Raw genomic sequence first — 27,720 nt, 5'->3', positions numbered from 1 at the left:
GTGTTAAAAAAACACTAATTTGAGTACTTGAAATTTATTTTCTCATTTTTTTTATGAGAAATGATCCTATAGGATCCTCCCCCACCCATGTGTGTAGGACCCCAAAGGATCACCATTAAATTTGCCACGGATCTATAGAAAAGTCAAGTCCCACACCCATGTGGTAACTTTTATAGAGATCTGTGCCAAATTTAATGGTGATTCTTTGGGGTCCTACACAAACGGGTGGGGGAGGGTCCTATATGATCATTACTCTTTATATAAGACCCTCCTCCACCCGTGTGTAGGACCCTAAAGGATCACCATTAAATTTGGTATGGATCTCTATAAAAGTTACCCCATGGATGTGGGACTTGACTTTTCTATAGATCCGTGGTAAATTTAATGGTGATCCTTTGGGGTCCTACACACATGAGTGGGGGAGGGTCCTGTAGGATCATTTATCATAGATATATATATCGAGGTCAAGATGATCAATTGGAGAATTTTCTAATGACGAAACAACTTTTTACTATGGTTGTTTGAGGTACACCTTACTTCTACAATATAAGGCTAACACTTCATATAAGCTTTTTCCTTCTTTATGTCTTAAATAAAAGTTTAATTTAAATAATTAAAAAGGTACCTTACCTTAAATTTCCTCTATTTCTAGCACATACAACCTGCTTTATCTCTACATATATGTTCTCTTTTTATTCTTGCGGCATGTGTCTACCCATTAACTCAGGCATAATAATATAATATATCGGGGAATGATTTCATGCAATGGTTGTATAGTAATATAATGCAACCATTGTAAAAAACCACGTTAGAGACATTTTTTTTACATGAATTTTTAAATATATACTCTTTTCATTCTAGAGAACAATCGCAAAAGATAAAATTTTGAAAAAATTTCCTAGAAAGTGTTATTCTAGCCCAATCAATATGAGCCTTCCATTTTAATAAGATGATTGGATATAGGCCTCAAAAGGATTTTTTTACTCCCAAAATTTTTATATAATGTTATCATCATTAGATTAACAATGCTAAAAAAAAGGAAAAAATTTATTTTGAATTTGTTAAGGCATAGATCTCGAAATTCACCAAATGGACGGTTGGGATTTATTGTTGGAGGGTACTAATTTTGACTATATCTATGGTGCAAATTGAATTTTTTTTTTGTTCGTATGATTAATTATGAGGATGAAGAGAATGTGTGTGTAAAATTTGTGTGGTTGCATTATACTACTATACAACAATTGCATGAAATCATTCCCCTATAGATAAGATAAGCAGGGCAGGAATGGATTATAAGACTATAGAAACGCTTATGTTGCCAACTAGTGTGGTCTTGAGGTGCAAGTTAAAGTTTACTTCTTCTTTTTTAATGGAGAGCCTAGACCTTTTATAACGGTGACCATATTATATCCCCAAACTTGGTGGCTAAACATACCCCTAGATTGAGTTTTAATAAGTAAATTGAGAAAATGCTAGGAAGGGAATGTAGAATGTTGGACAAACATTATGTGCAATCCCTCAACAAAATGGGCACCCACCCTGCTCCCCTTGGAAAAGCATACACAAGCGGAATGGTGTACGTCATACAAGTAGGGCCGGCAATGGGCCAGGTGGCCCAACCTGGCATAGTCAGCCCGACCCCAAAGAACTAGGGAGCCGGGCTTGGGCAGGGCAACCACGGCTTGAGGGCAGCCGGGCCGGGGCTAGTTCAGCCTGGCCTGACTCTCTTTTTTTATTTTGTTGGCTTGGCCAGCCCGATCGTGAGCTAGGTCCTCCTAGCTGGGGCAGGCTGGGTTTAGCTAAGTTGGCACAATGGGGGACTAGGGTCGAGCTACAAATAAGACTAGCCTGTCTTTTGCCAGCCCTACATGCAAGACAATACAGGACAATAAACAATCGACAGTCCTTGATATTGAAAACTCCCAATTTAGTGTAGTTTATCTTCACCGTTTGTTATTGGTAATTTAAGGTCGAGATCCCTATGGTGTACACTTCACCTTGTTTTGGTTTTATAGGGTGAGGTGAGATTTGTACTTTCAGGCTTGTGACAAAGCAATGATAGCAATTTTGAGCATGTTGGTCTTCTAATGAGAAAATAAAATACGATAGGTATACAAGGTGTTAACTTTATCATGTATAACAAGAATCACCTTAAAAATCTATTTCAAAGGGTTGTTCCAATACCGCAAAACTCTTCAATTGATTATTTCGACCTTGATATATGTGAATATGAAAAAAAATAAGAAAAAAATAAAGAGTTTCAAGTTTTTAAAATAGTGTATCTTGTAATATATTATTTGGTTGGTCTACTTTCAAGATTTTCAAATATATATAGATATGCTCAATCTGCAATATTTTTGGAGCTTTAAATTTTATAACTAGGATCGAAAATATTTATTCTAGTCATTGTAGGTGTTTTCGGCACCAAAATTGCATATTTCGATAGATTTGGGTGGTGTGTATCCTTTGAGTGTTTAAGGTTGACGCATTATATATACCACACCAAAATAAGACATATGTAATAAGTTATAATTGTCGTAGTTAGACTCGAACTCGGGGTGCAATATTACAACCGATCATTGTCTTTGTAACATGGCCAGGTATATATATGGTATGTTGCACATGTCAACTCACCGTGATATTCGTGTCTGACACTTTAAAAACCCATATATATTTTTATTATCTTTTTTTTGAACGGATACATATTTTAATATCTTTCTTGAAATCTAGGTATAAAGCTCGGTGGGACTGCACTCTATATTTGCGGTCTTTATAAAGCATCCATCTTAAAGATAGATGCAAATAGGTTGTCCATTTCAAAATAACTGAAACTAACGGTCCAAATATTTTCTTAATAAAATTATTTTTTTAAATGTTAATTTTAATTTTTTTTTTCCCATATTCATGATCTCCATATTAGGGATTTCATGCTTTTAAAGATTAGGTTAAAAAATCCATCTCAAAACTAGAGTTTTAAGATGTGACTTATTTCTATATGGACGCGTAGAAACCAAGTCTTTGTGCTATATATAACATGTATACATATGTTAGGAGGAGTGATTTAGTTGAAGTGGAAGTCTCTTAAAGGGCAATGGGAAGCTCAAAGAGGCATGATGAAAGTAGTGAAAAATATATATAGTGACTTATGGTCTGACTGATGGTATAGTCATTGATAGAGTATAATAACCAAACATGATTTATGTAGTTGATCTCAAATAGTTGGGATAAGACTCAAATGATGATGATGATAATATTTTTATAGGCAAAATATCGGGAAAAAAGGTACTTCAAAGTTTTTGAAATATTAGGGTTGCATCACGTGTTATATTTGGCCGCTCATACAAATCGGTAGCTGATGGAGTGGAGGTGAGTTTGTCAAGTGAGTTCTCATTCTTAATTCTACATCAAGGTTTTAAAAATTGTTAATCTATATCAGAGTAGCCCAATCTAGAGAAAAATCATTGGAGCCAATCCGATTACCACAAAATATCGGGAACCATCTGGTTCCCCCTATCAACCCCCGGCCGGTTTTGTCAAGAACCAGCCAATTCTACCAAAACCGAACCGAACAACCCTTGGTCGGTTTTGTCAAGAACCAGCCAATTCTTCCAGAACTGAACCGACTGGTTATGTCCTAAACCAGTTTCATGAAAGGGAATTTTCTGTATGTGCATTTTCAATTTTTTTTAAAAGAGGGGCACTACCCATGCCATAATTTATTTTATATTTTTCAAATGGGCCCAACCATTAGCTGGCCCAACCAGTCACACACACCCCTAGCAAGTGTATTGCTCGAGTGGAAAAGACAATGGCTAAGTGATTCTTAAGTTATTTACAGAGCCTCTCGCTTTTTTAACCCCCCAATGTAGGACAATTTCTCCCACTTTTTTCACTTTATGGGATGCAAAAAACTTTGGGATAATTTTTAGAGTGAATAGTATATGATATTTAAAAAAAAAAAAAATAACACTAGTGCATAGGCCACCTTTAGTCCAGACGCCCACTTCAAAATCTGTTTTTTATCTATCCATTTTCCTCATTACAAGCATAAATTTGTTTTTTTTTTTTTTTCATTAAAATGTGACTGCAAATTCATGTCTCCAAATTCTATATTTCTATTGGTGTTAATTATTACACCTTATATTTATTTATTTGGCAACATATATTTTTTGCTTGCTAAATCTCAAGTAGTGAAGATGCTTTTTTTTTTTTTAATTAATTTATGCCGCAAGACTTTGGAAATGAACAGGTTTTACCCCGATTGCCATTTTGGTTTAATAAAAACGCGATAACTCATTGTGAAGGTCATAGCTTTTTCTGTCTCTATTAAATCAAGAGTTCCATAACTATTGTACGATCATGTTTTTTTTCACTAAAAAAATTTGAATTAGAGTGATCTATTTTATTGCTTGCATTTTAAATCTTATTTTAACCATAAAATGAATGTATTGGATAACAAACACTAAGTTATGAGACAAGATCTTAGTATTTATGTATTTTTTTGTAAAATAATATAAATTATTATGCAATACCATTATTTTTTTTGAAAACCTATTTTTAAGAAATTCTAGTATTTTTTGAATTTTTTTTAATGACAAATTTAATCGATGCGGCCTATTCTTCAATCCAAATTGCCGATCCACCAATCCGACATAGTTTTCAAGTGCCCAATCCGGATTACTGATTCGATTTTTAAAACCGTGTTCTACATAAATATCAGCATCGACCCTTACAAGGAGAAGACAACTACGACACCAGAATACTTTATGTCATGATAACCAAAGTATCCCAAATTCCTTAGATGTTTAATTCAGTGTTTGAAAACTGCCCGCCCCACTCGCCCAAGTCAGGTGTCAGGAGCTTGGTGATTCCAAGTTGAAAAACCTCGAGATCACTGAAGTCCCTTGGTTTTCCATAACAAACTTTTGTTCTCTTTAGAGCTCTCTTATGAGATTTGGATCTCACCCAAACTCGGATTGGCAGGGCTCAAATAGTTAGGTGCCGAAATCAATACCCGATTTCATTATTTAGAAGTGCAGTTACGAGGACCAGACGAGTCATCAAATTAATGAAAGGTTTGGTCTAATTAAAATTGGTTCAGCCGCCAGTCAAATTGATTAGACTATATTTTAAAAAAACACTAAAAAAATAAAAAAATATGAAATATATTAAAAAAAAATTGTTCAAATTTGTTTAGCTAGTCAAATCGATCAAACTAGAATGTCTAACTAGCTAAAACTGATCAAACGATGGTTTTGATTAGTTCACAATGAAATTAGATTTTTACTGTAGACTAGACCAACCAAAGCACTAGTCCGTTGTCCAACCGGTCAGTCTAGTGTTAATAACCATGATTTAAAACAATGAATTCCCAATCACTCATCCTTTTCAAAGATGAGCTTTAGCGTTCTCCTATTCAAATATGACAAGGACATACATGCTCTAGTTTAAATGTTCCATTTTTTATTTGTTTGAAAGCCCTTATCACATACGAAATTGCTTTAAAAAATGGCCACGTTAACATTGAAAAGCCATTCCTTCATCGTTATTTCCGTTTGATTTTGTTTTTAAATATCAAATAAGTCCAAATCACACGAGTGAGGTAGTTGGGGGTGGGTCACCTGGCCGCAAGAAAATCGTTTGCACAAATTCTTTGTGAAAGTCGTGGAGCAATTGCATCAACTGATTTTTCTAAGTTAAAAAAATGTATATTTCTCTTTCTAAATAGAAATTTGAGGTTGACAAAAAAAAAACAATTTTTTTTGTCAAAAAGAAATTAAGACATAGAAATGATTTGTGTTTTAAAACTCGGTGATTTCTAATCCGGATCCCCAAGTAGACGGAAAATCGCGGGGATCGAATAGGTTAGAGGATGGTATGGGTCTTGACCTAGTTCCCCCTAAAACCCCCGCTCATTCGAAAAGGTTCTTTTGATACTTAAAATCCGTTTAATTGATCATTTATGACCTCGACATATATGGATATGGAAAACAGATATGTCAAGTTTTAAAAATAGTTCTTCAAGTAAAAAATCCAGGCTTTCAATTTTCAACATTGTCAAATGTTTATATATCTGCTTGGTTTACACCATTTTTTAACTTGGATGTCATAATTATGTTTGCAAATAGATTTTTAGATCAACTTAAGAGTTTTCAACACTGTAACTCTTCTGATCGAGATTGAGGTGCACCTTATTATAATTGTTTAGGTAGGTGTCTTATATAAGCCACACCTGTAAGGGACTATAGTTAGCAAGTTAGGGAATAATGCTATACGAGTAAGTCAAAAAATTGGTACTAAAATGGTTTTGGTCCAAAAAGTTGGAAGCAAAAAGATGAGGCCATAAAATATGGATTCCATAAACATTATTACAAAATTATGAATATTTTGGATTTGGCTGAAAGAAGTGAAAAAAATAAATATTTATAGGTGATAAAAAAATAAAATCATGATTCGCAGTTACGGTGTGGATGTAAAAGTTATTATATGTAGTAATTTATACCATAATTTGGTGCTACACAAATTTTTGCTTCACTTTGTACTTAACTTAACATCGTAGTATGCTTCTTCTGTTGTCATGGCGTAAAACATACATGACTTTAATGGGAAAATACAATGAAAAAAACAACAACAATAAATATAAAAAAACTCTACAAAAAATGAAATTATTCAAGCTTATGTATACAATACAAGGCTTATTTGTACCAAGCAATATGTATGATTAAACCCAAATTTTAAATATTTCAAGATCTATAAACACATGAAAATCTAATAAATAATAATGTGTTGCAAGATGTACAATTTGTGAGACTTGAAATCTTTTTTTATTTTTCATATCTATACATGTGGACATTGAGATGATTGATTAGATGGTTTTCGGAAGTCAAAAACAATTTTATGATGGATTTTTAATGTCCATCTTAATTCTACAATATAAGATGTCAACCTTAAATAAACTTTTTCCTTTATATAAATCAAGATTCTTGATTTAATGCTACTTTTAACTTATCTTACACCAAATTTCAAAGATTTCATATCAATGAAGAGAAGAAAAGCTTTCATGACAGTTTTAAAATGTGGAAATATGGACAATAAGACAAGGAAAAATCTTGTCTTAAAAAAAAAAAAAAAGAATTTATATCATTTGCATAAGATTTCAAAAACTCAAAGATCGTTGGAAAAACTCAAAGATCTTTGGAAAAAATCGTGTTGCTAATTGTGTATCCTTAAGATATCAATCTTATGAGGGAAAGTTTCTTGTGACGGGGCAAGGGTGCACGGGCATCCTTCCTAGAACCACACCATATCTAACCGTTTAAATTCAATTTTGAATTTTTTTTATTTAAAACTTAATTTTACCTGAAATTTAAGGCATAGATTATTTTTTATATGACTTATAAAAAATAATAAAAATTTTATTTTCAATAAAATATTTGATCAAAATACTCTTAAAAGTTTTAGGGGCATTGTAATCAATTTATTTCATTCAAATATTTGTTATTGTTTTATTTGGTGCTATATATATATATATATCCCAAAATTTAGGTAAAAGTAATTGTTAAATTAAAAATAAAAAAATAAAAAAATTAATTTTCGATTATTAGATGTGGCATGGTTCAAGATGAAATGATGAAACGTCCACATCATATACAATCCTTTATATTAATCGTGGAGAAGTATTTGGTGATTTTCTCTTTTTTTTTGGGGAATTTTGGGGAAGACAAGCCCCTCCTCATTTTTTTTAAATAGTTTAAGAGTTAGTTTTTTGAAGGTGTTATTGGGATGGTGTCAGAGGGATTGAAAAAATTAAAATAAATGGTAAGAAAAGAAGTGTAAAATGAACCAATTCAGACTCAAAAGTCATGTATTCTTTAAATTCATGATATTCTAGATGAAGGATCTGTATAATTTTGGATCCAAAATCCATCTAAAACACAGAATTCTAGAGGGTGGACACACTATTACAAGGGCTTATCCTAACACACCTAAACCCTTACCATTCATTATTGGGTCATATTCTTATAGAAGTGTAGCATTATATCGTATTCCAATACTAAAAAACACATTATAGCACGGCAAGCTTTCTATGCTTTTTATACAACATAAAACTTATATATTTCTCCTTATTCAACAATCCATTCTGAATGGAGGGCTAAGATTGTCCCAATCACAATGTTACGTCTCTACACTATTTTATTGTTATTTTTTTCTATTAACCATTTCGACACCAAATTTTGGACGTCCAATCATCTATTAAACTCGCACTAGAGAAAAATATAAAAACAATATTTTCAATGAAAATAAAATGACGCAAATAATCCTGAAATTTTAAAGGGATATTTTGGTCTTTATATTTTATCGAAAAATTATTTTTAATATTTTTTATAGGTGCGACCCAATGAGAAGATAACATGTACCAAATTTCATATTCATACAATTTGATTTAAACAATTTGATTTAAAAAAACTAAAAACAAATTACCTTGAGACGTCGGATCTAAGATCAAACGGTGAGCATAGATGGTAGGGGAAGCATAGATTTTCTATGTTATAGGGGAACTTTTCTTGGTCAAAATTGGACCGCTGGATGGTAGGAAAAGCATAGATCTTCTATGTTATAGGGGAAGTATAGAATCCTTTCCATTATATCATATTCTTGATAAAGCATCATGGTTTTTCTTCTCCTTGGGGTAATATAAAATAACTGCTTGTTTCAATAAGATCATGCTCATATGACGAAAACTTACACCCATACAAGTAAGTTTGATGTGTAAAATATCATCCCTCTTTCTTCACTAGAGCAAATGCACACATTTGTTTTCACGGGAAAGAATTCCTTCATGGAGTAAGGTATGGAAATATTTTCACATGGTCCTATTGCATATTTTTTTGAACGGAAAAGTCCATATAGAGCCAAGGCTCTAAACAATCAAATTAGAGCCTATTGCAAAAATTTCACTAAAAGATCTTATTTTGATGCCCAAATATCCTCAAATTCATCATCTCGATATTAAGATGCATGGACATGAGAAAAAAATGAATTTCAAGTTTTGAAAATAGTGTATTTTATAACGTATTTTTGGACCGTCATGATTTTCAAGTTTTCATAGATCTGTTGATCGACACTATTTTTGAAGCTTTGAGCTTTATAAATAAAGATGAAAACATATTTTAAGGCTATCACAAAGATTTCTAGTATTGAAACCAAATTTCTCAATACCATTTGAAGGTAGGCTCTAATTTGATTGTTTAGAGCCTAGGCTTTATACAAACTGTGCCCTTTTTTGAATGTATAGCCCTAATGCATCTTTTCACACTAATTTGTATTGAATTGGTATGCAAATACTTCTACACACAACTATATGAAAGAATTTTTTCGTCAAAAAATATTTTCACGCGAACCAGACGTGCCCTAAAGTAGATTGTACATAACGAGGAGAACATCCATCAATCGAGACATATTTAGACTCTAGAAATTAATCGATATTAGGCATACCTAGGTGAATGAAAGAGAACAACATGCCCTTGCAGACAAGGGTGGCAATTGGGTTGGGTCGATATGGAGCTGAAGAGTCAATTGAGACAGGTACGATCTCAATCCAAATATTAGAACCCATTGGCTGGGTTCATGTCTTGGTTGTCTAGACTGAACTCGATTTTTATATCACAGTTATTATCACCGGATTGAATAGGTGGTTGGATTGTTGATTAATATCTTAGTCGATCAGATGTAAGGTAAACATTGAGTTTAGTTAAAAAAAAAGTAGTCAAACTCAACATTTGACTGGTTTTGACAGGTCAGATTAATAGATATTAACATGTTCAACTAGAAAAGGAAAATTTCTTTTTTAATATGGTTTATATTTTTAAACTATAGTATCTATTTTTCTTTTATTTTATTCCAAAATCTAGTCCAACAAGTCGAACTGATTCGACAAGTAGTCGGACCAGTTTTGACTTGACCAAATCTCTCACCGGCTCAATGACCGGTCTTATCTTGATGACACTGATTTTGTATATAACATACATACTAGATCTATTTATATATTAAAAAATATTTATAAACATACTTATATCTTTTTCATTAGGATCCCTACCCAACCAAACCCAATAACACTTAGTATATGAATTCGGTCTGGGGTGGGGCTTTGCTTAGATACCAGCCTAAAAAATGTGAAGCATGCTTTTGTTTTGTCATATTCAACGAGGGTATCTTCGTAATTTGGAGTTATCATTGCAGATTGACCATTACTCTAAATTTATCCCTCTAACATAACGGTCTGCATTTTATTCAATTTTTTAATATTTCCTTCCAAAGTATTATTTTCGCAATTTTTTGTTGGTGATAAAAGTACCGCTTCCATCTTTTTGTTCTTCATTTGTAGGGTTCACTAGTAACCCTTTGTGCGTTTTGATTGATCTTAACCGTCCAAGCCTGATCAGATACATAGAAGGTCCAGATCTCTGAATGGAAATCACAGACACTCCGTATCTTTAGGTGGACAATTTGGTTGCTCTGGCTTGGAGTCAATAGGGCAAAGGCTAGCTGCTTGGTTGCACTGGCTTGGAGTCAAGAGGGCAAAGCCTAGCTGCTTGCGTTTCATTTCGATATCCTCACTGTACTTGGGAATGGGGTTGCGGTCGTGGTGGTAGCACCACTTAACCATCAGCTACCTATCTAAGTTTTTTAAGTTTTCATTCCTATTGACGCATACGAAAATACCTATCTAAGTTTTTTAAGTTTTCATTCCTATTGACGCATGCGAAAATCGCTAGCTATTTCACAAAATAGGCAAGGGCTGGTATTATTGACTAATCTACCCAAAACCCAAAAGAAAAAAAAAATATCCCCCTTTGTCCTTTGAATCATCCTAATTGAATATGACAATCCCATGCACATTCTTACCTTTGTATCTCCATTTATTTTAAGGTTGTGGTTTGTATAAGGTCGAGGCACCAAATAATCAAAATAAGGCGCACCTTCATAAAGTGTCAAAAGATGTTTTAATAAAAAAAATATTTGTGGTGGTATGAAAATTTATTTTTATATCTAATTATAAAAGTTAAAGCTTTAAAAATAGTTAAAAAAAATCCCTCTTTATCCTTTGAATCATCCTAATTGAATCTGACAATCCCATGCACATTCTTACCTTTGTATCTCCATTTATTTTAAGGTTGTGGTTTGTATAAGGTCGACGCCCTGAATAATCAAAATAAAGTGCACCTTCATAAAGTGTCAAAAGATGTTTCAATATTAAAAATATTTGTGGTGGTATGAAAATTTATTTTTATATCTAATTATAAAATTTAAAGCTTTAAAAATAATGTAGATCGAGTAGATCAATAAACATTTGAAAATCTTAAAAATTGATGGTCCATAAATGTATTATCAGATGCACTTGTTTTCATATTTTGAGGTTGCGATGATTGATTTGAGATTTTTGAGCATCGAAAAATCTGGAGTGAAATTTTTGAGGTGCCCCGCTCTTGTATAAACGAAATTTTTGAGGTGCCCCGCTCTTGTATAAACTTTTTTTATTATTTTTTGAGGTGCGCCTTAAGGGCCTCGCTCTAATATAAACTTTTTGTTCTTATTTTAGTATTTCACATGTTTACGCGTCATTTTTCACCGAAATTTCGGTCCTCACCCGAAAAGAGCTGAAAAACACGTGATGGTGGCTTCAAAGTGTAATTCCGCGTGAATTGTGCCATCGCCCTCGGTGTAAAGCGATACGAAAGGAAAGATGTGATGCTGAAGACATGGTCCCAAAATGTCGGCTTCAAAATTTCGGTTACAAGAGATGAAATTTCGGAATCCTTCCACACAGTCAACAAAAATAAGGCGCAAACAAAGGCGGCTGAAATTTCGAAATGCCACGTAATGCACGGGAAATGTGACATGATATATAGTTTTAGGAAAGGGAGAAGTTAATATAGAGCCGAGGCTCTAAACAATCAAATTCGAGTTTACCTAAAAATGTTATTAGATGAGGTTGTTTTGATGCTCAAATATCCTCGAATTGATCATCTCGATATCAAGATGCACGGATACGAGAAAAAAATGAATTTTAAATTTTGAAAATACTGTATTTTGTAACATATTTTTGGACCATCAATTTTCAAGATTTTTAAGTTTTCATAGATATGCTGATCTACACTATTTTTGAAGCTTTAAAATTTATAAATAATGGTGAAAATATATTTTAAGACTATCACAGAGATTTCTGGTATTGAAACTATATTTCTCGATATTATTTGGATGTAGGCTCTAATCTTGATTGTTTAGTACCTAGGCTCTATATAAACCGCCCTCCTTTAGGAAAAGGTTTATATGTAGCGCTCGCCCTAAACAGTCAAACTGGAGCGCACCTAAAAATTTTCACTAGAAGAGGTTGTTTTGATGCCCAAATATCCTCAAATTTATCATCTTAATGATGGAAAAAGTTTATATAAAAATACAACCTTATAATGTAGGACTACGAATGCACATGAAATATCCATCAGAAAAGGTAGTTTTAATGTTGAAAAACCCTTTGATCGATCATTTCGACATCGAGATGTATGACCATGAAAAATAAAAAGATTTTACGTCTCAGAAATAATGCATTTTACAGCATATTATCTACACCATCCATTTTCAAGATTTTCATATGTTTATAGAACTACATGATTTTAACAATTTTTGAAATTTTAAATTTTATAATTAGATATAAAAATAGATTTTGAGATAATCCTGAGAACATTTTACATGAAAATGATATACCATAATAAAATTTGAAGTGGCACCTTACCTCTACAGCAACTGATGCATTCGTACGCCAATTGCACCCCTTGATGACATCAAGATACAAGGATATGAGAAAAAAAAAGGATTTTAAGTTTTGAAAATAGTGTATCTTTGTAACACATTTTTGGACCATCAATTTTCAAGATTTCAAAGTTTTTATTGATCCACTCGATCTACACTATTTTTGGAGCTTTATTTTTTATAATTAAAAATAAAAATATAATTTAAGGCTATCACAAGGAATTCCAGTATTGAAACCACATTCCTCGACACTATTTCAAGGTGTGCTTTACTTTGATTGTTTAGATCCTCGGCTCCATACAAACCACGCCTATAGTTTCATTCTTATATTTTTTCTAAGCATAAAGTTTCCTCATGCACTCAATAAATACAAATGGAAAATGGTTTGATAGGGCTGCAGCTCTAGCAAAATAAGTATAGCCTCACTTAATGACTCATCGAAAATTGTAATTCAAGCATTGAAAAACCTTTGCATCAATCATCTCAACTTAAATATTATGGTTGTGAAAAAATTAGGATTTCAAACTCTAAAAAATAGTGTATATTTTAACAAATTATCTAGTACCATCCATTTCGCTCTCAAAATAAGTGTTCAAAGATGCACAAGATTTGTATGATTTTTTGAGATCAAATTTTATTGTTGGTATTAGAAATTGATTTTAGAACCATCATGGAGATTTCCGTGGCTGAAAGTGCTTTCTAGACGAGGATATAAGATGAGGCTTTATTTGGTTTTCATAGAGCCTAGGCCTTAAAGAAACTTCATCCATGGAAATATATATTTGACCAATTAAAATGTTGAAGATATCCCTACATAGATGTTTTGAATATCATGTTAATATAATTTATAAAAATTAATACAAAATACTATGAATAGTCCAATCAGCACCAGACTACCATAGGCTAACCTATAATATTATTATTAAAGCTATCACAACTTTCCATTTATATCAAATTATTAAGAAACAAAGGGCAAAGGGCGATATAAAAAAGATTTGCTTTTATGAAATCCCCTTGCACATTACTCTTAAGTCCTAGTTTGGATGTCGAAACACTCTACTGTCCAGGAATAAAGGAAAAATAGGTCCTCTTCCTCTAGCTTTAATCAAAGGAAAAATTTATACAAAGTGTCAACTTGATACTGTAGAAGTAAGGTACATCTTAAAAATTCACCAAAAAAAGTTGTTTCGAAAAAAAGATCTACACATGATCTTCTCGGCCTCAGGATTTAAGTGTGTGAAGAAAAAAAGATTTGAAATCTTAAAAATAGTACATCTTGTAACATATTTGTCTAGATATTTTATTTTTAAAAATTTGAAGTGTTTTTAGATCTGCTCTATCAATAATAATTTTTAGAGCTTTAAATTTCATAATTAGAATTGGAAAAACATTTCTAAGCCATCATAAAGGTTTTCAGCACCGAACTTGCATTTTTTAGCAAGATTTTAGCGATGTGCCTTACTTAAATGTTTAAGGTTGACAACTTATACAAACCACACTCATAATTAAATAGGGTGCCATATTCTACTCAAGCACAGTTCCAAAAGTGGTAGATTGAAGTAGGTTGGGATATAAATGACCCCACAAGCAGAGAAATGCACTTATACTAGATGTCTAGACTCTAGAGAATAAGCAAGTAAACAGCCATGATGTTAATGTTTTGCCAGTTTACCTTCAAGCTGTTTTGGTCTTTGATGGAGGCTTTCTTTTAAAAATGGCGACAATTTTTTCTCTGTTAAAATTAAGCGACACAGTCGTATTTCTAAATAACTTAACAAATAACAGCAGATCAAATGGACTCTAGTTGAGCTCATAATCCATGAAAAGGAACATAATTTGGTATGATATTGGACCAACCTCTTAACCAAGAAGCGAAACATCTCAAAAGGGAGGAATGCAGCTACAAAATCTCAACCACATTGCAACATGATTACATAGGCCTAATCAAGTTTAATAGCTCCATAATAAACTACTTAGAACTCCCTAAGGAAATTATGCAGATGTCTCTTAAGAGTTGAAGGCCAAAGCTGAACATCCCTCTCCTGTCTTTCTAATGCTGGAGAAGTTGTGTACACTGTGGTGCCTCTCTTTATCTTAGTCGTATCGTAAAAAAAAAAGTATCCTTTTATGAAAAGTACAAAACAAGACTATTCGTTTTTTATACAAGGAGGTCACAATCATGTTAAGTCTATTTGATTTAAAATTAGGTGACAAAAACTGCGTTCTTGACTAGGTTCAAAATTCAAAAAAATTATTCCCAAACATTGTAAATGTTGGAACTTGTTAGATTGATATTTGATGATTACGGATGATGGTGATTTCCTTATATGATGATAACATGAGCATTGTAGTGGTGAAACACCAAATTTCCTTCACAAAATCAAATTTAGCTATACAAACACTATTTCCCAATTTCGAATCCTACCATTGAATTAAGGTGTATTACACGATAGAATCCTTCAACAAATTATGTTTCTAAGATGGTTCAAGCTTCGACTTAATTGGTTAAGGTGTTGATGATTGCAACACTATTTCCGAAGTTTACAAACACTATTTCCCAAGTTCAAATCCTACCATTGAATTACTTAAAAAGAAGTTTAATTTTTTTGAAGAATTTTTCAAAATGCTCAAATCTACGACGTTGTGCTCAAATTCAATCCAAAAACTACGAAATCCTGCCTTTTTCCACAAATCCTATTGTTTTAGGGTATCATTAGGGTTTAAGAAATTTGTAGGATATTATTATGGTATTCTTGGTATTTTGCAGAGAGAGAGAGAGAGAGAGAGAGAGAAAGGAAAAAAGTGTGAGTGAAAATGGTGATGGAACCATTCCAAGGAAAGTCTAGCTTCCAAAGGCCAAGCTGAGAAGTGGACAATGGAGTATATGGGAAGGCAAAGGGGGATAAGATTGATTAGGTTAAGAAGAGTGTGACTAAGTGAACCTAACTTCATTGGAGTCACAACCATCGCTCAACTAAGTGCAAAGATATATACTCCATGTAACACTCTTCCTTCTAACTAATGGGACCTACTACCAATTATTCCTACACAAAAATACAAAATCACATAGATAAGTGAATCATTTGCTCCTCTTTTATTTCTCATTTCCAATTCATTCTTTTTGCTTTTCTTTTTTCCCCTTGCTCTTGCCATTGGTCCAAATAGTTAGAATACACTCTCTCTCCTTCTCTCTCTATCTCTATAAATTTAAAATTTCCTCTAGTTTTATGTTTTTGCTTACCTTTTGGCCTTGGCTAGAAGGTTTGACTCTCTTATCCCAAATTGATGCACATTTCCTTTTAGATTCACAGTGCTCTTTGCCTTTGGTCAAAATGGGTGTATTTCTCTCTTGAGTCACTAAAATATGCTCTATTATTAAAATTTGTTTCTCTTTTATATGTTCTTTTTATATCGTATGCTCTTTGTCTAAGGTCAAATTGGTTACAACTCTCCCAATCTACATAGATACATTATTTCCTGGTATTTATCTACTTATCTTTGCTCCTTGGACTTCACCAAACTGGTTTTAAATTTTAACTTGTAAGACAAACACTCACATTCTCTCTCTAAGAAGTAAAGCCATGTTAGTTTGGAAAATATTTATGCAAGGTGTCAATTATATAATGGGAAAAGTTTATATAAAGCCGAGGCTCTAAACAATCCCATTTGAGCTTACCTCAAAACCTTTATTAGAAGATGTTATTTTTATGTCCAAATATCCTCAAATTGATCATCTCGACATCAAGATGCATGGACATGAGAAAAAAATAGATTTCAAGTTTTGGAAAGAGTGTATTTTGTAAGGCGTTTTTGGACCGTCAATTTTTAAGATTTTCAAGTTTTTATAGATATCTCGATCTACACTATTTTTGAAGCCTTAAACTTTATAAATAAATATGAAAATATATTTTTAGGCTATCACAAAGATTTTCAATATTAAAACTGTATTTCTTGACATTATTTGAAAGTATGCTCTAATTTGATTGTTTAGAGCCTAAGCTCTATACAAACCGCACCCTACATTATATAGAAGCAAGTCTCACATTAAAAACCCACAAAAACCAATTGTTCTGACAGTGCAGTATCCTTCAATTGATCATCTCGAATATGAAAAAAAAAAAAAATTTGATTTCAAGTATTGTTATTTGTTTATGGATTTCCTCCAACTGCATCATTTTTAGTGCTTTAAATTTCACAATTTGGATGAATTTTTTTTTTTGACCTATCACAAAGTTTTTCGTCACCAAAAACAATATCTTTCAGCATAATTTAGGGTAACACCTGACTTGAATTATTTAAAGTTGACGCCTAATAGAAACCACACCATACTAATTTTTTTAAATTTTACGTTTTAGTTGCACCATATTTATTTTTTTTCTTCTTTGGTCAAACTGGATGTAACTTGTTATTCTATCGACAAGACTCTTCTTAATTTTTGTTAAATTTTTATCTCGACATCAGTTTTAGTGTTTTTACTGTTGTAAAACTACGTGTGTGGTTACAATTTCCTTTTGCCTTTTCAATCCTCTCCATTCAAAATAGATGAAGCACCTCAACATACAATCCTTTATGTACCTCATTTTTCTTTTTCCCTAAGTGCACCCAATAATGGCCCAAATGACCCAATTGGCCCTTCATAGGCTGAGGTTTCGTCTCCAGTCTTTTTAACAAAACCCAATGGTAATAATGTTTCTCTCTATAAATGGGTAGTCTCGATATTTCAATATCTCACAGGGGTAATTTCTGTACTGAGTTTGAATAAAAAAATTTCATCAACTTTTTTATGTGTGCTTGTGTTTGAAGCTTTCATATATTTGTGCCTTTTATTTTGATATCCTTATTTTGTTTTCATCCCTTTATGTAATTTTAAAATTTCATTGTCTCTGGATTTCCATCAAGTGCTGCTCATTTGCCTTGCGTTTCAAGCCACCTTAGAAATCACCACCTCTGCAACTCTCATGGCAAAAGGAATGATGGGTTATGCAAGTTGAGATCAAAACACAAAAACCCATGTGAGTTTTCAACCAAAAAAACTGGTTTTCTCTCTCTAAGAAATCTCGTTTTCTCTCTCTTCTTTTTTCATCAACAAAAAGGGAGCCAAACCCCATCTCTCTCCTCTCTTTCTCTCTATGTGAGGTGTGTTTCTCTCTCTAGGGCACCTGATACAGCTGTGGAGGCCGTTTCTTTTGTCTTTGCTTTAGTAGCAAGGCAGAAAAGGAAGCAAAGGTGAGAGGAGGGTTTTGGGCATTTCACTGTGATATCAATTCCACTTGCCTTCTCTTTTGAAGATTAACCCTAACTGCCTACACATATTACATGAGAGAGAAAAGAAAGACTCTTGATTTAGCAAACTCATAAAGGGGCGTGTTTGCTGTGCCTTTTCCTTTTCTCATTGGCTTCAGTTAAAGTGGTGCTCCTTCTGGTTTCCTGGGTTAAAGAGCTCTCTCTCTCTCTCTCTCTCTCTCTCTCCACAGAGCCTGGTTATAGCTTCTCTCACAACCATCTCTCTCTCACTCTCTCTCTCTCTCTCTATCCATCTATCTCTCTCTCGGTCGCTCGCTCGCTCACTCACTCCCTGCACGGCCATGGTTATAAGCACTATTTTTTTCTATGCAAGTATTATTGCAAAATTGCAATAAATTTTTATTGCTATGAAGATGTTTGTATTTTGGGGTTTCTAGGATATTTATTTCTTGATTGCTTCATCAATTTCTACAGAATTCATGAGAACAACATGGTCGAATTCTGTTGGAATTTGGAGGAACAAATCTGAGGTCTTAGAAGGGTGCTTATATACTTTCACTCTCTAAGAAGCAAGACAGTAGATGCTGCTGAATCAAAGGTATTAGCAAGGAAATACAGTTGAAGACACATGCAATAGAATTGTGGTAATGGGTTTATCAAGTACTACATGTTTATAGCAGGTTTTGAGGGTTTTTTGCCATTTTAGAGAGACAAAGGAAACATGGATCAGGATTTAGAGTATTTAATCTAGTGAGAGAATTTGAGTTAAAAGTGATTTCTGTTTGTTTGAGATGCTATTCATATTCCAGTGAAGAAAAATCATGGGTGCTGATTCCCAGAACTGTAGAGAGAGAAGCTGAGAGAAAGTTATTGTCATCAATGATTCAAAACCTAGCATAATTTTCTTTGTGAGAATTAATTGGCCATGGATAGGAGCAATATCAGCAGCACCGAATTGATTGATGCAAAATTAGAGGAGCATCAGATGTGTGGATCCACTCAGTGCCCAGGATGTGGGCACAAACTGGAATGCAAACAGGTCTGAATCTCTCTCTCTCTCATCACTCTCTCTTACTCTTTTTCTCTCTCCTCACTATTTTTTGGGTTTTTATTTGTTGGGTTTCTTTAAATTTTTGTTGGTTATTGTTCATATTTGTTTAGAACTGAAAATTGGATGGATTTTGTTGGGGTTTGGTGGTTTTCTTTTTTTAAAGTGAATAACAGAATGCATTTTTTGTGCTTTTTTTTGGTTGGAAATTGTAGGCAATTCAAGATTGGATGGGGCTTCCTGCCGGTGTGAAATTCGACCCAACTGATCAAGAGTTGATAGAGCACCTTGAAGCAAAGGTTCAATGTGAGGAGTCAAAACCTCACCCTCTGATTGATGAATTCATACCAACCATTGAAGGGGAGGATGGGATTTGCTACACCCATCCTGAGAAACTTCCAGGTACCACCACCAACTTTCACCAAAAAGATCCCTCTCTCTCTCTCTCTCTCTCTCTACATCTCTCTCTATCTCTCTCTCTCTCTCTCTCTCTCCTTGCACATACATTCATGCTGGAAAATGCAATGCTGTGATTCTTTTAGTTGAATCTCTTTCACATGCTTTCTCCCTCTCTCTCCAAATGCATGAAACCTTGTTTAATTCAAAATCTCTCTCTCTACATGGCTTTTTAACTGGAAATCTCCTTCTCTCTCTCTCTCTTCTCTCTCCCGGCCCACACTTTCCTTTCTATCTCTCTCTCTCTCCCGGCCCACACTTTGTTGTCTACAGTGAACCTAGAAAATGCCAGTAATGACTTTTTAGCTGAAAATTCTTCCATTATTACTTTTAAATTTAAAATCTACTTCCCTCCCCCCCCCCCCCCCTCCTCTCTCTCTCCCTCATTTTCAGTGCCATGCATGTAACAGTGAACTCTGAATTCCATTCTCTCTCCGTGCATCTTATGTTACATGCACTGATCTAGAATCTGGGACGAATGTTGAGTTCCATGCTCTCTCTCTCTCTTTCTCTCTCCTGCATCTTGTGTTATATGCACTGATTCTAGACTCTAGGACAAATACGGAGTTCCATTCTCTCTCTCTCACTCTCTCTCTCTAGTGTCTGATACAATGGAAGTGATTCATTTGCTTATTATCTTTCAGGTGTGACCAGAGATGGTCTTAGCAGGCACTTCTTTCACAGGCCTTCCAAAGCCTACACAACAGGCACAAGGAAGAGGAGAAAGATTCAAACTGAATGTGACCTCCAAGGTGGTGAAACTAGGTGGCATAAGACTGGCAAAACCAGGCCTGTCATGGTTAATGGCAAGCAAAAAGGGTGCAAAAAGATCCTTGTTCTCTACACTAATTTTGGGAAACACAGAAAACCAGAGAAAACCAATTGGGTCATGCACCAATACCACTTGGGCCAACATGAGGAAGAGAGAGAAGGTGAATTGGTTGTCTCCAAGATTTTTTATCAGACCCAACCAAGGCAGTGTAGCTGGTCTGATAAGAGTGTAGAGAGAGAAAGTGTTGGGGTAGAAAGAGAAAGGGCAAAAGCAAGTTGTCAGGCTAGCAGTTCTGAATTGGCAATTGAGCATGTCACCAAAGAAGGTGGGCATAGGGATGATATGGTCTCTGGTTTTGTAGCCATGGATGTGCAGCAAATGAAGGCTAATGACCATTTTAGCTTTGCTCCTTTCAGGAAGAGCTTTGATGAGGTATTTCTCTTGAGTTTGAATTCTTCATATTCCCATTCCTATCTCTCTCTCTCTCTCCCCTCTCTCCTCTCTCACTCTCTCTCCTCTCTCCTCTCTCTCTCTCTCTCTCTCCCCCCTCTCTCTCTCTCATATCAAGGGCTTTTCTAAGGCACCAATGATAATGCAACTCTTTCTCTCTCTAAACTCTCGGTCTTATACTGCTGTCTGAAAGCAACTCACATTGGTCTCTCTCATCTCTCTAACAATGACAACCTGAAACAACTCTCTCTTTCTCTCTCTCTCTTAAATTTTTTTTGAGTATGAGACAAAAAGAATGAGTCTATTGGTATCTCACACTCTCACTTACCCAAAAGATAAATTATGAATGCCTGCAAAAAAATACAAGACAATCATAAAAAAGGAAAACAGCCCACAATCAACTTTTGGTTTTTAATATTTTGATACCTACCAAAATAAAAAAATTCCCACCATTTTTTGCATGCACTGAGCTCCCTAATTTAGCAAAATGACCAGAAACAAATAAAAAACAAATCAATGAAATTACTAAAAATTGGGTTTTCAGTTTCATGTTGCATTCTGCCATTTTGATTCAAGTAAAGCAATGCACAAGGAATTCTCTCTCTATAAGACACCAGCACCAACCATTGCACCTTACACATTTTCTCTCTCTACGAAACTACCAAAAATGCCCAACAAGTCCAAAATCAGCAAAAGAAAAGAATAAGCCCCATGTTAGAGAGAACCCCATTTCATTTTCTCTCTCTAGGAAACAATAAAAACCCAAAGTTATCCAAAACTTGCAAGAGAAGCACCTCTAGAGAAAGAGAGAGAGAGAGACGCTAAAAATTAACCTCCAAATTAGAGAACCCCACCATTTTATCTCTCTAGAAAACAATAAAAACCCAAAAAATCAAAAAATTGCTAGAGAAGCTCCTTCAGAGAGAGAGAGAGAGAGAGAGAGAGAGAGAGAGAGAGAGGCTAAAAGCAATTGGGTATTTGATTGTGCAGGTTGGAATGTGTGAGAGTTCTAACGTGACAGAGAGCTCAACAAGCCTGTGCAACCCTGGCAGCTGTGAAGAGCGAGAAAGCTCGAGTGGCCTCTCAACCACCATGGCTCAAGCTCATATGGGTCATCAACAACAGGTTGCTTACCACATAAGCAGGCCTTCCAACCCTATATCTGCCATTATTTCTCCTCCTCCATTGCACCATCAAACCACTCTTGTGATGGATGACTCTTTCCATGTCTCAAGGCTCCTCTTCCAAGGTGACAAGTTTCAGGTAATGGATCGTAACTTCGTATTTCTAGAGAGAGAAAGCATGCCTATTAGTTAATCACTTAATTGTTTCAGTGTATCCTAGAGAGAGAGTAGTATACATGAGACAAACAACACCCGAGAAGGATTCGTAAATTTTAGAGAGAGAGAGTGATTTGAAAGCAATCATGTCACTCAATGAGGATCCTCAGAAACACTGAATTTTAGAGGGAGAAAGTGGAAACATTAGTCTTAGCATCATTAGGAAGAGTGAGAGAGAAGCATTAAACTATGGAGAGAGAAAACAGTAACTATTAAACTTTAGAGAGAGAAAACAGTTACTATGTAATCTATGGAAGCAGTTACTTAGTAACGCCCTAGGGTTTACATCCCAAAATTCTCACAAAAAATTCCCCTAAAAATTTCCTTTTCCTGAAATGGGTTAGTACGCTTCTTGTGATAAATGACCAAAATACCCTTCATTTGGGTCACCGACGGAGCTTATGACGAGTGTTACTTCTGTGCCCCTCCCAAAGATAATATGCAACTTTTAGGGGCCAATCTTTAGATGGGCCCTATTTTGGCCCATCATGCTTTAGTAATCCACCCAAACTATGGGTGGCGAAATGAAAATCCCTCATGTTTTTTATCCAAATTCATGTTTTTGTGAAATTCAGAATAAAAAAATATTGGTGGATTATAAAAATAGGGTGGCAGCTAATACCTTTTAAAAATTTGAGTGGAGGGGCATTTTTATAAGAAAAATATTTATATAAATTTGCAACCTTTTACAACAGCAGTAATGTGCACTCTAAGAATCTAGTAGAAAAGAGTGTTATAAGTTGGAAAACCTTCGGATTGATCTTTTCTCCACTTTGAAATATATTGATATAAAGAAAAATAATAATTTTATGTCTTAAAATTAATTTATATTGTAATAAGTTATATGAAACATCTATTTCCAATTGTTTATATATTATTCAATTTGCACCGTTTTAAAATTTTAATCCACAACAAGGGTTGTATCGAGCCATCGAAAGATTTCCGACACTGGAATTGCGTCTTCTAACAAAATTTTAGTATTGCACCTTACTCAGAAATATAAGGTGGGCAACTTATATAAACCTCACCCTTTCTCAATTAACCATGAAGCAAGGGTATTTTAGTCTTTTTACTTATTATTAATAATGTTTTAAAAAACATATCTCTATCTATTATCATAAGTTCACTAGGTGGAAAACTAGATTATTTAAAACTCATTCCTCCCATTGTTTTCTACTAAATTTTGCAGCATCAGCAGCAGCAACACAAGATAGCAGAGAGGCCAGGTTCTCACAAGATCTCCTTGGATGAGCTGTTCATGGATTGCACTCCTTCAGATATGAAAGAGGTAACACCCCACAAAACTCTCAAAGTTCTAGAGAGAGAGAGAGAGAGTTCTCTCATGAGTTAGAGAAAGAAAATCAAACCAATGCAAATTCTTTGATGGTTCTCAGCTGAGAGAGAGAAACAAATCAAAGCTCTTTGTGGGTTCTATGTTGAGAGAGAGAGAGAGAGAGAGAGAGAGAGAGAGAGAGAGAGGCAATTGTTCATTCTTCTCAACAAGGTGACAGAAATAAATCTTCCCATGCCCCCCCCCCCTCCCTCCCCTTTTCTCTTACCTTTTTATCTAATTTTTCATCTCTATTTCTTCTAAATATTATGATTGGCAGGTTTCAGCCATGACAAGCGCCCAAGAGACAGAATGGCTAAAGTACCCATTCTGGCAGGACCCTGACAATCCAGATCATCATGGGTAGGAGAGAAAAATTCAATAAAAAAAGTGAAAATATTTATGTCATTATTCTCATCACTGGTACAACTGCTCCTGCAAATACTTCTAGAGAGAGTAAAGAGAGTTAGAGAGAGAGAGAGGAACAAGTCCCTCTTTTTCTTTCCCTTCACTTTTGTGTTTCAGTTTTCTTTTCCCTTCTATTTTAATTGTTTTTAATCTGGTTTATTTTGGCTTTTGGATAAGGTGATTGATCAATCAACACTAACTGTAATCTGTTGTACAATAAGCTAAGGTGGAGGAAAAGCTGGTGCTGACAAAGAGAAGCTTTGTGACTGGAAAAAATATTTATATATATATATTCAAATATATATAAATAATTTCCCCACCATATATTAACCATCTTAACCAACTTTAGAGGACAATATCTATTATTTTTTATATATTTTTCTATTTTTTGGCATGTAATATTTGTGACATTCAAGGAAAAAGGCAAGTCCAAGCAACTAGAATTTGTACTGTGGATTATGTATCTTGGGACTTGAGTTAAAGTGCCTGCTTGTTTTATGAAGGGAAAATACCTTATAATTTTGTTCATTGTGTGGGGAATTGCCCTTCTTTCAGCAAAATATCTAAATTGTACTCATCAAAAGAAAATGACTATAATGCCCTTGATTGACTTCAAAGTGTCCATGTTGGTCCCCACATCCACTATTGTGACAGGAAATGATGAACCACAATATAATCCTAAGTGTTTTATAGGAAATCTCCTTGTGTAAGACTAAGTAGTGTTTGTTATGCCATATAAAATCCAAATAACCCCATGTAAAGGGTGATCTGGCTCTTTGAAAAGGTCCGTGATCCAAGCACCAACATGAGTAGCTCGATACATATATGAGGCCATGCAGATTTCTCTACTTAAATTAACCCAGTAATTTGATATTTGGCCTACTGATCCTATTCTGTTATTAAAAGCCAAATGATTACTGGCTCCAACAGGTATATGCGTAATCTAGGAGCAGTTTTATGACATGTTGGGATGTGGCCTCCTCACTTTAGTGATCAATCTCAAAAAAATAAAAAATAAAAAAATTCATATATACGTGCCTAAAAGTATAACGTCTTTAGATTGAATGGAGACCTCCAATTTTAGGGATAGTTAGATCCATAATCAAATTATATATTTTTTTAAAAATACTCATTTGGTGATTCTAAAGTTGATCTTAAAATTTTTGGAAAGTTCACAAAAGGGATTGTATCCAATGAGACCATTTACCTTTGGTGCAAGGAGAGCACAATTACTTACAAACATCCGATGTGAAATCCAATAGCTTTTGTGTGTTACAAAGTTCAAAAAATTTTCATTTGAATTATGAACTTGGTGAGTGAAATAAATGCAACCACCCAATTTCACATCTAACGGTCAAGTTTAATTGTGACCACCTTGTACCAAAGATAAATGGTCTAATGGTATACTTTTTCTTATCTGAATACCCACAAAATATTAATTGTTTAACATTATGCTCATTTACAACTATTCCAACTCAAGATCCTATGTTTTTTAATGGAAATTTTGAAATCTAGTAAAAAAAAAAAAAAGGGTAAAGTGTTAAATTATTAATCTCAGAGAAGTATTTTGATGGATTCCCCCAAAATTTTATCTCAAAAAAAATACTCTTACATCTTTTTATTCATGAGAGTAAGTGTACAATATGCTCCTACAGGAGTTAGCTCTACACCCACTTGCTAACATCTAATAGCCACAATCAGACACCGTCCTTTTCGACGGAAAGCATATTGAAAAACTTCATTCCCATGGTCCTTTCTTTTAGTCCTAGGGATAACATGGATCCAAAAAAAGAGTCATAAGGGTAGAATAGATATTTTGAGGAGAAGAGAAGGGTACATTTGGCAGATCTACTTTTTCTAGAACATGATGCCGGGTTTATGGCAAACTTTATCTGGGGTTATTGCCTTTTTGGGGATGGAATTCCCGAGATAACTGCAAATCACATTGTTGGTCATGCCCTTCTGTTGCCTTAGGAAGGAAAGAAATGCTCTTTATTGCTTTATTCTAGATGCATTGCTTTTGTAGTGATGTATGGCCCAGTTTTTAACAGTCTTTCTTTCTTTGTGGATGACTACTTCTCCTTCCTAAAAAAACTAGGGCACTCCAACAAAGAAATACAGTCGAAATAAGTTAGTATAATGTAAATAAGCTGGGGTTTATACTTTAAAAAGGCTAAAGAAAAGGCAAAGTAGGGTTTCCAAGGGTGATAATAGAATAGATTTGGGTTCCTTATGAAACGAAATATAAGCTAATTAAATAATGGTCCCCTAAAAATATACTATAATTAATCAAATTAGGTTTCAAGGGCGGTATTTTATGTCTTCTACATTCAAAAAAGGAGATTAGGGTTCTTCTTAACGAAAAATATAAGATAGATAAGTAATTTATTATGATAGAGAAGAATCACTATCATTTGAGCCTTATCCCAACTTTTTGAGGTTGGCTACGTGATTCATGTTCAATCAAGTGTCATACCCTTGGGTCAGACCATAAGTTACTTACAAGGAACACTCTAGCTTGAGTATATAATATTGCATTAATATTCATGAAATAGATGAGGCAAACGTTTTACGCTTGTTACCAGCCTAAAACAACCTTCCTCTTTTTTCTGGGCTTAGGACTGGCATGGCTGGTTTGGGACCAACATCGGCGAAGTTGGTTATGATAGAGAAGAATAATAAATTAAATTTAGTAGATATTTATGCTAGTTATGATAGAGAAGAATAAACAAGTAAATGTGGGTTTCTACTGCTGAGCCATATAGGGTTACTCATAAACTAGGAGATCAGTTAAAGGTCATAGGATAAAAAGCAAATTAGGGTTTCTAAAGGTGGTGAGCAACGTGCATGGGCTCTTTACTTCCCCTTTACCTTTTGGCATTTGGAGGTGGGGGCTCCTGACCAATGCTTAGACGTGCATGGAAAGAGTGGGCGCCTTCATTTTATACTTGTTTTGATTTGCATTCCTTAGGCAACTTCATTGTAGTTTCTTAGGGAATAAAGCTATTAAGGTTGGATGAGCATCCTATCCTCAACATTTCAGAAAGTCCTGGTGTTTTTTTTTGTTTTGAAAACATCTTTTCTTTTCTTTATTTGAATTTCCTAGATTTTTTTTCAATGATTTTCAGTACTAAGGTTATGTTTGGCCTAATGGGTAATGGGGAATAATCATAAGGATCACAACAACAGCATGCATGGTTCAAATAGAAATTTAAGCAGCTCAAAAACAATATCTAGGAAAATACATACACCTTAGTGGGATTGCATCTTTGGTTTACGTATTTAGGATATTTTTTTATGTAATTCAATGGGGATGATAGGTCCTATCCGTTTTTTAATTAGTTAGTGATTTTCAAAGCTGTAAGTAAGAATAAAAGCCACAATGTGCAACTGAGGTATGGAGTGTGCTACCACCATAACCTCAGCTCCTTTCCCATCATTTAGGATATCATGGGTCATGGATTGCTATTCATTTGCATGATGACAAGAAAATTCATCACCTAACACTTTGATCTCAGTGACAAAGTAATCACGATGCATATGGGTCACTTAAGAGCCCTATAAGAGCTTTAGAATAGGATAAATGGAATATCTTTAGACGTATTTTTATCAAATTTCCCTATTCAATAGTAGGAAAAGTGTACTATAAGACCATTTTATCATGACTATAAGGAGGTCACAATTGCTTTTGATCCTTGGATAAAAAATTGGGGCGCTAGGGTATACTTCTGACATAGCTCAAAATTTTAAAAAACGTTTTTCAAATTTTTTACAGCAAAGTGTGATTGTGACATCTTTGTACAAAAAATAAATGCTCATATAGTTATGATCAATTATAAAATAGTCCTTAACTATATTTTAAAAA

The 27,720-nt window shown here is 34.2% G+C and overlaps 1 protein-coding gene across 2 annotated transcripts; it reads left to right on the top strand.

Moving 5' to 3' along the window:
* The first annotated feature begins 18,879 nt into the window (after positions 1-18,879).
* LOC18436530 (NAC domain-containing protein 75) lies at positions 18,880-24,383 on the top strand. 2 transcript variants are annotated; one of them, XM_088867073.1, is made up of 7 exons: positions 18,880-19,090; positions 19,315-19,501; positions 20,200-20,759; positions 21,768-22,040; positions 23,307-23,405; positions 23,728-23,810; positions 24,077-24,383. In XM_088867073.1, exons 1-7 carry the CDS (start codon positions 18,977-18,979, stop codon positions 24,078-24,080), a joined length of 1,320 nt encoding a protein of 439 aa, XP_088723199.1. In that variant the 5' UTR covers positions 18,880-18,976; the 3' UTR covers positions 24,081-24,383. The 2 variants fall into 2 exon arrangements, with proteins under 2 accessions (XP_088723199.1, XP_088723198.1); XM_088867072.1 differs by lacking the exon at positions 24,077-24,383 and having other exon boundaries at positions 23,728-23,932.
* Positions 24,384-27,720: the final 3,337 nt, after the last annotated feature.

Source organism: Amborella trichopoda, chromosome 5 (assembly GCF_054954075.1).
Source record: "Amborella trichopoda isolate Santa Cruz 75 chromosome 5, AtrichopodaSantaCruz75HAP2 v2.0, whole genome shotgun sequence".
In the NCBI taxonomy this organism is placed as follows: Eukaryota; Viridiplantae; Streptophyta; class Magnoliopsida; order Amborellales; family Amborellaceae; genus Amborella; species Amborella trichopoda.
Note: the sequence above shows the minus strand (reverse complement) of the source record. Positions and strands in the feature narration are given on the sequence as shown.

Coding starts and splice junctions, on each gene's coding strand:
- LOC18436530 (XM_088867073.1), top strand. CDS start 18,977: ATGGATAGGAGCAATATCAGCAGCACCGAATTGATTGATGCAAAATTA. Junction 19,091..19,314: donor ACAAACTGGAATGCAAACAG/GTCTGAATCTCT, acceptor TGGAAATTGTAG/GCAATTCAAGATTGGATGGG. Junction 19,502..20,199: donor CCATCCTGAGAAACTTCCAG/GTACCACCACCA, acceptor ATTATCTTTCAG/GTGTGACCAGAGATGGTCTT.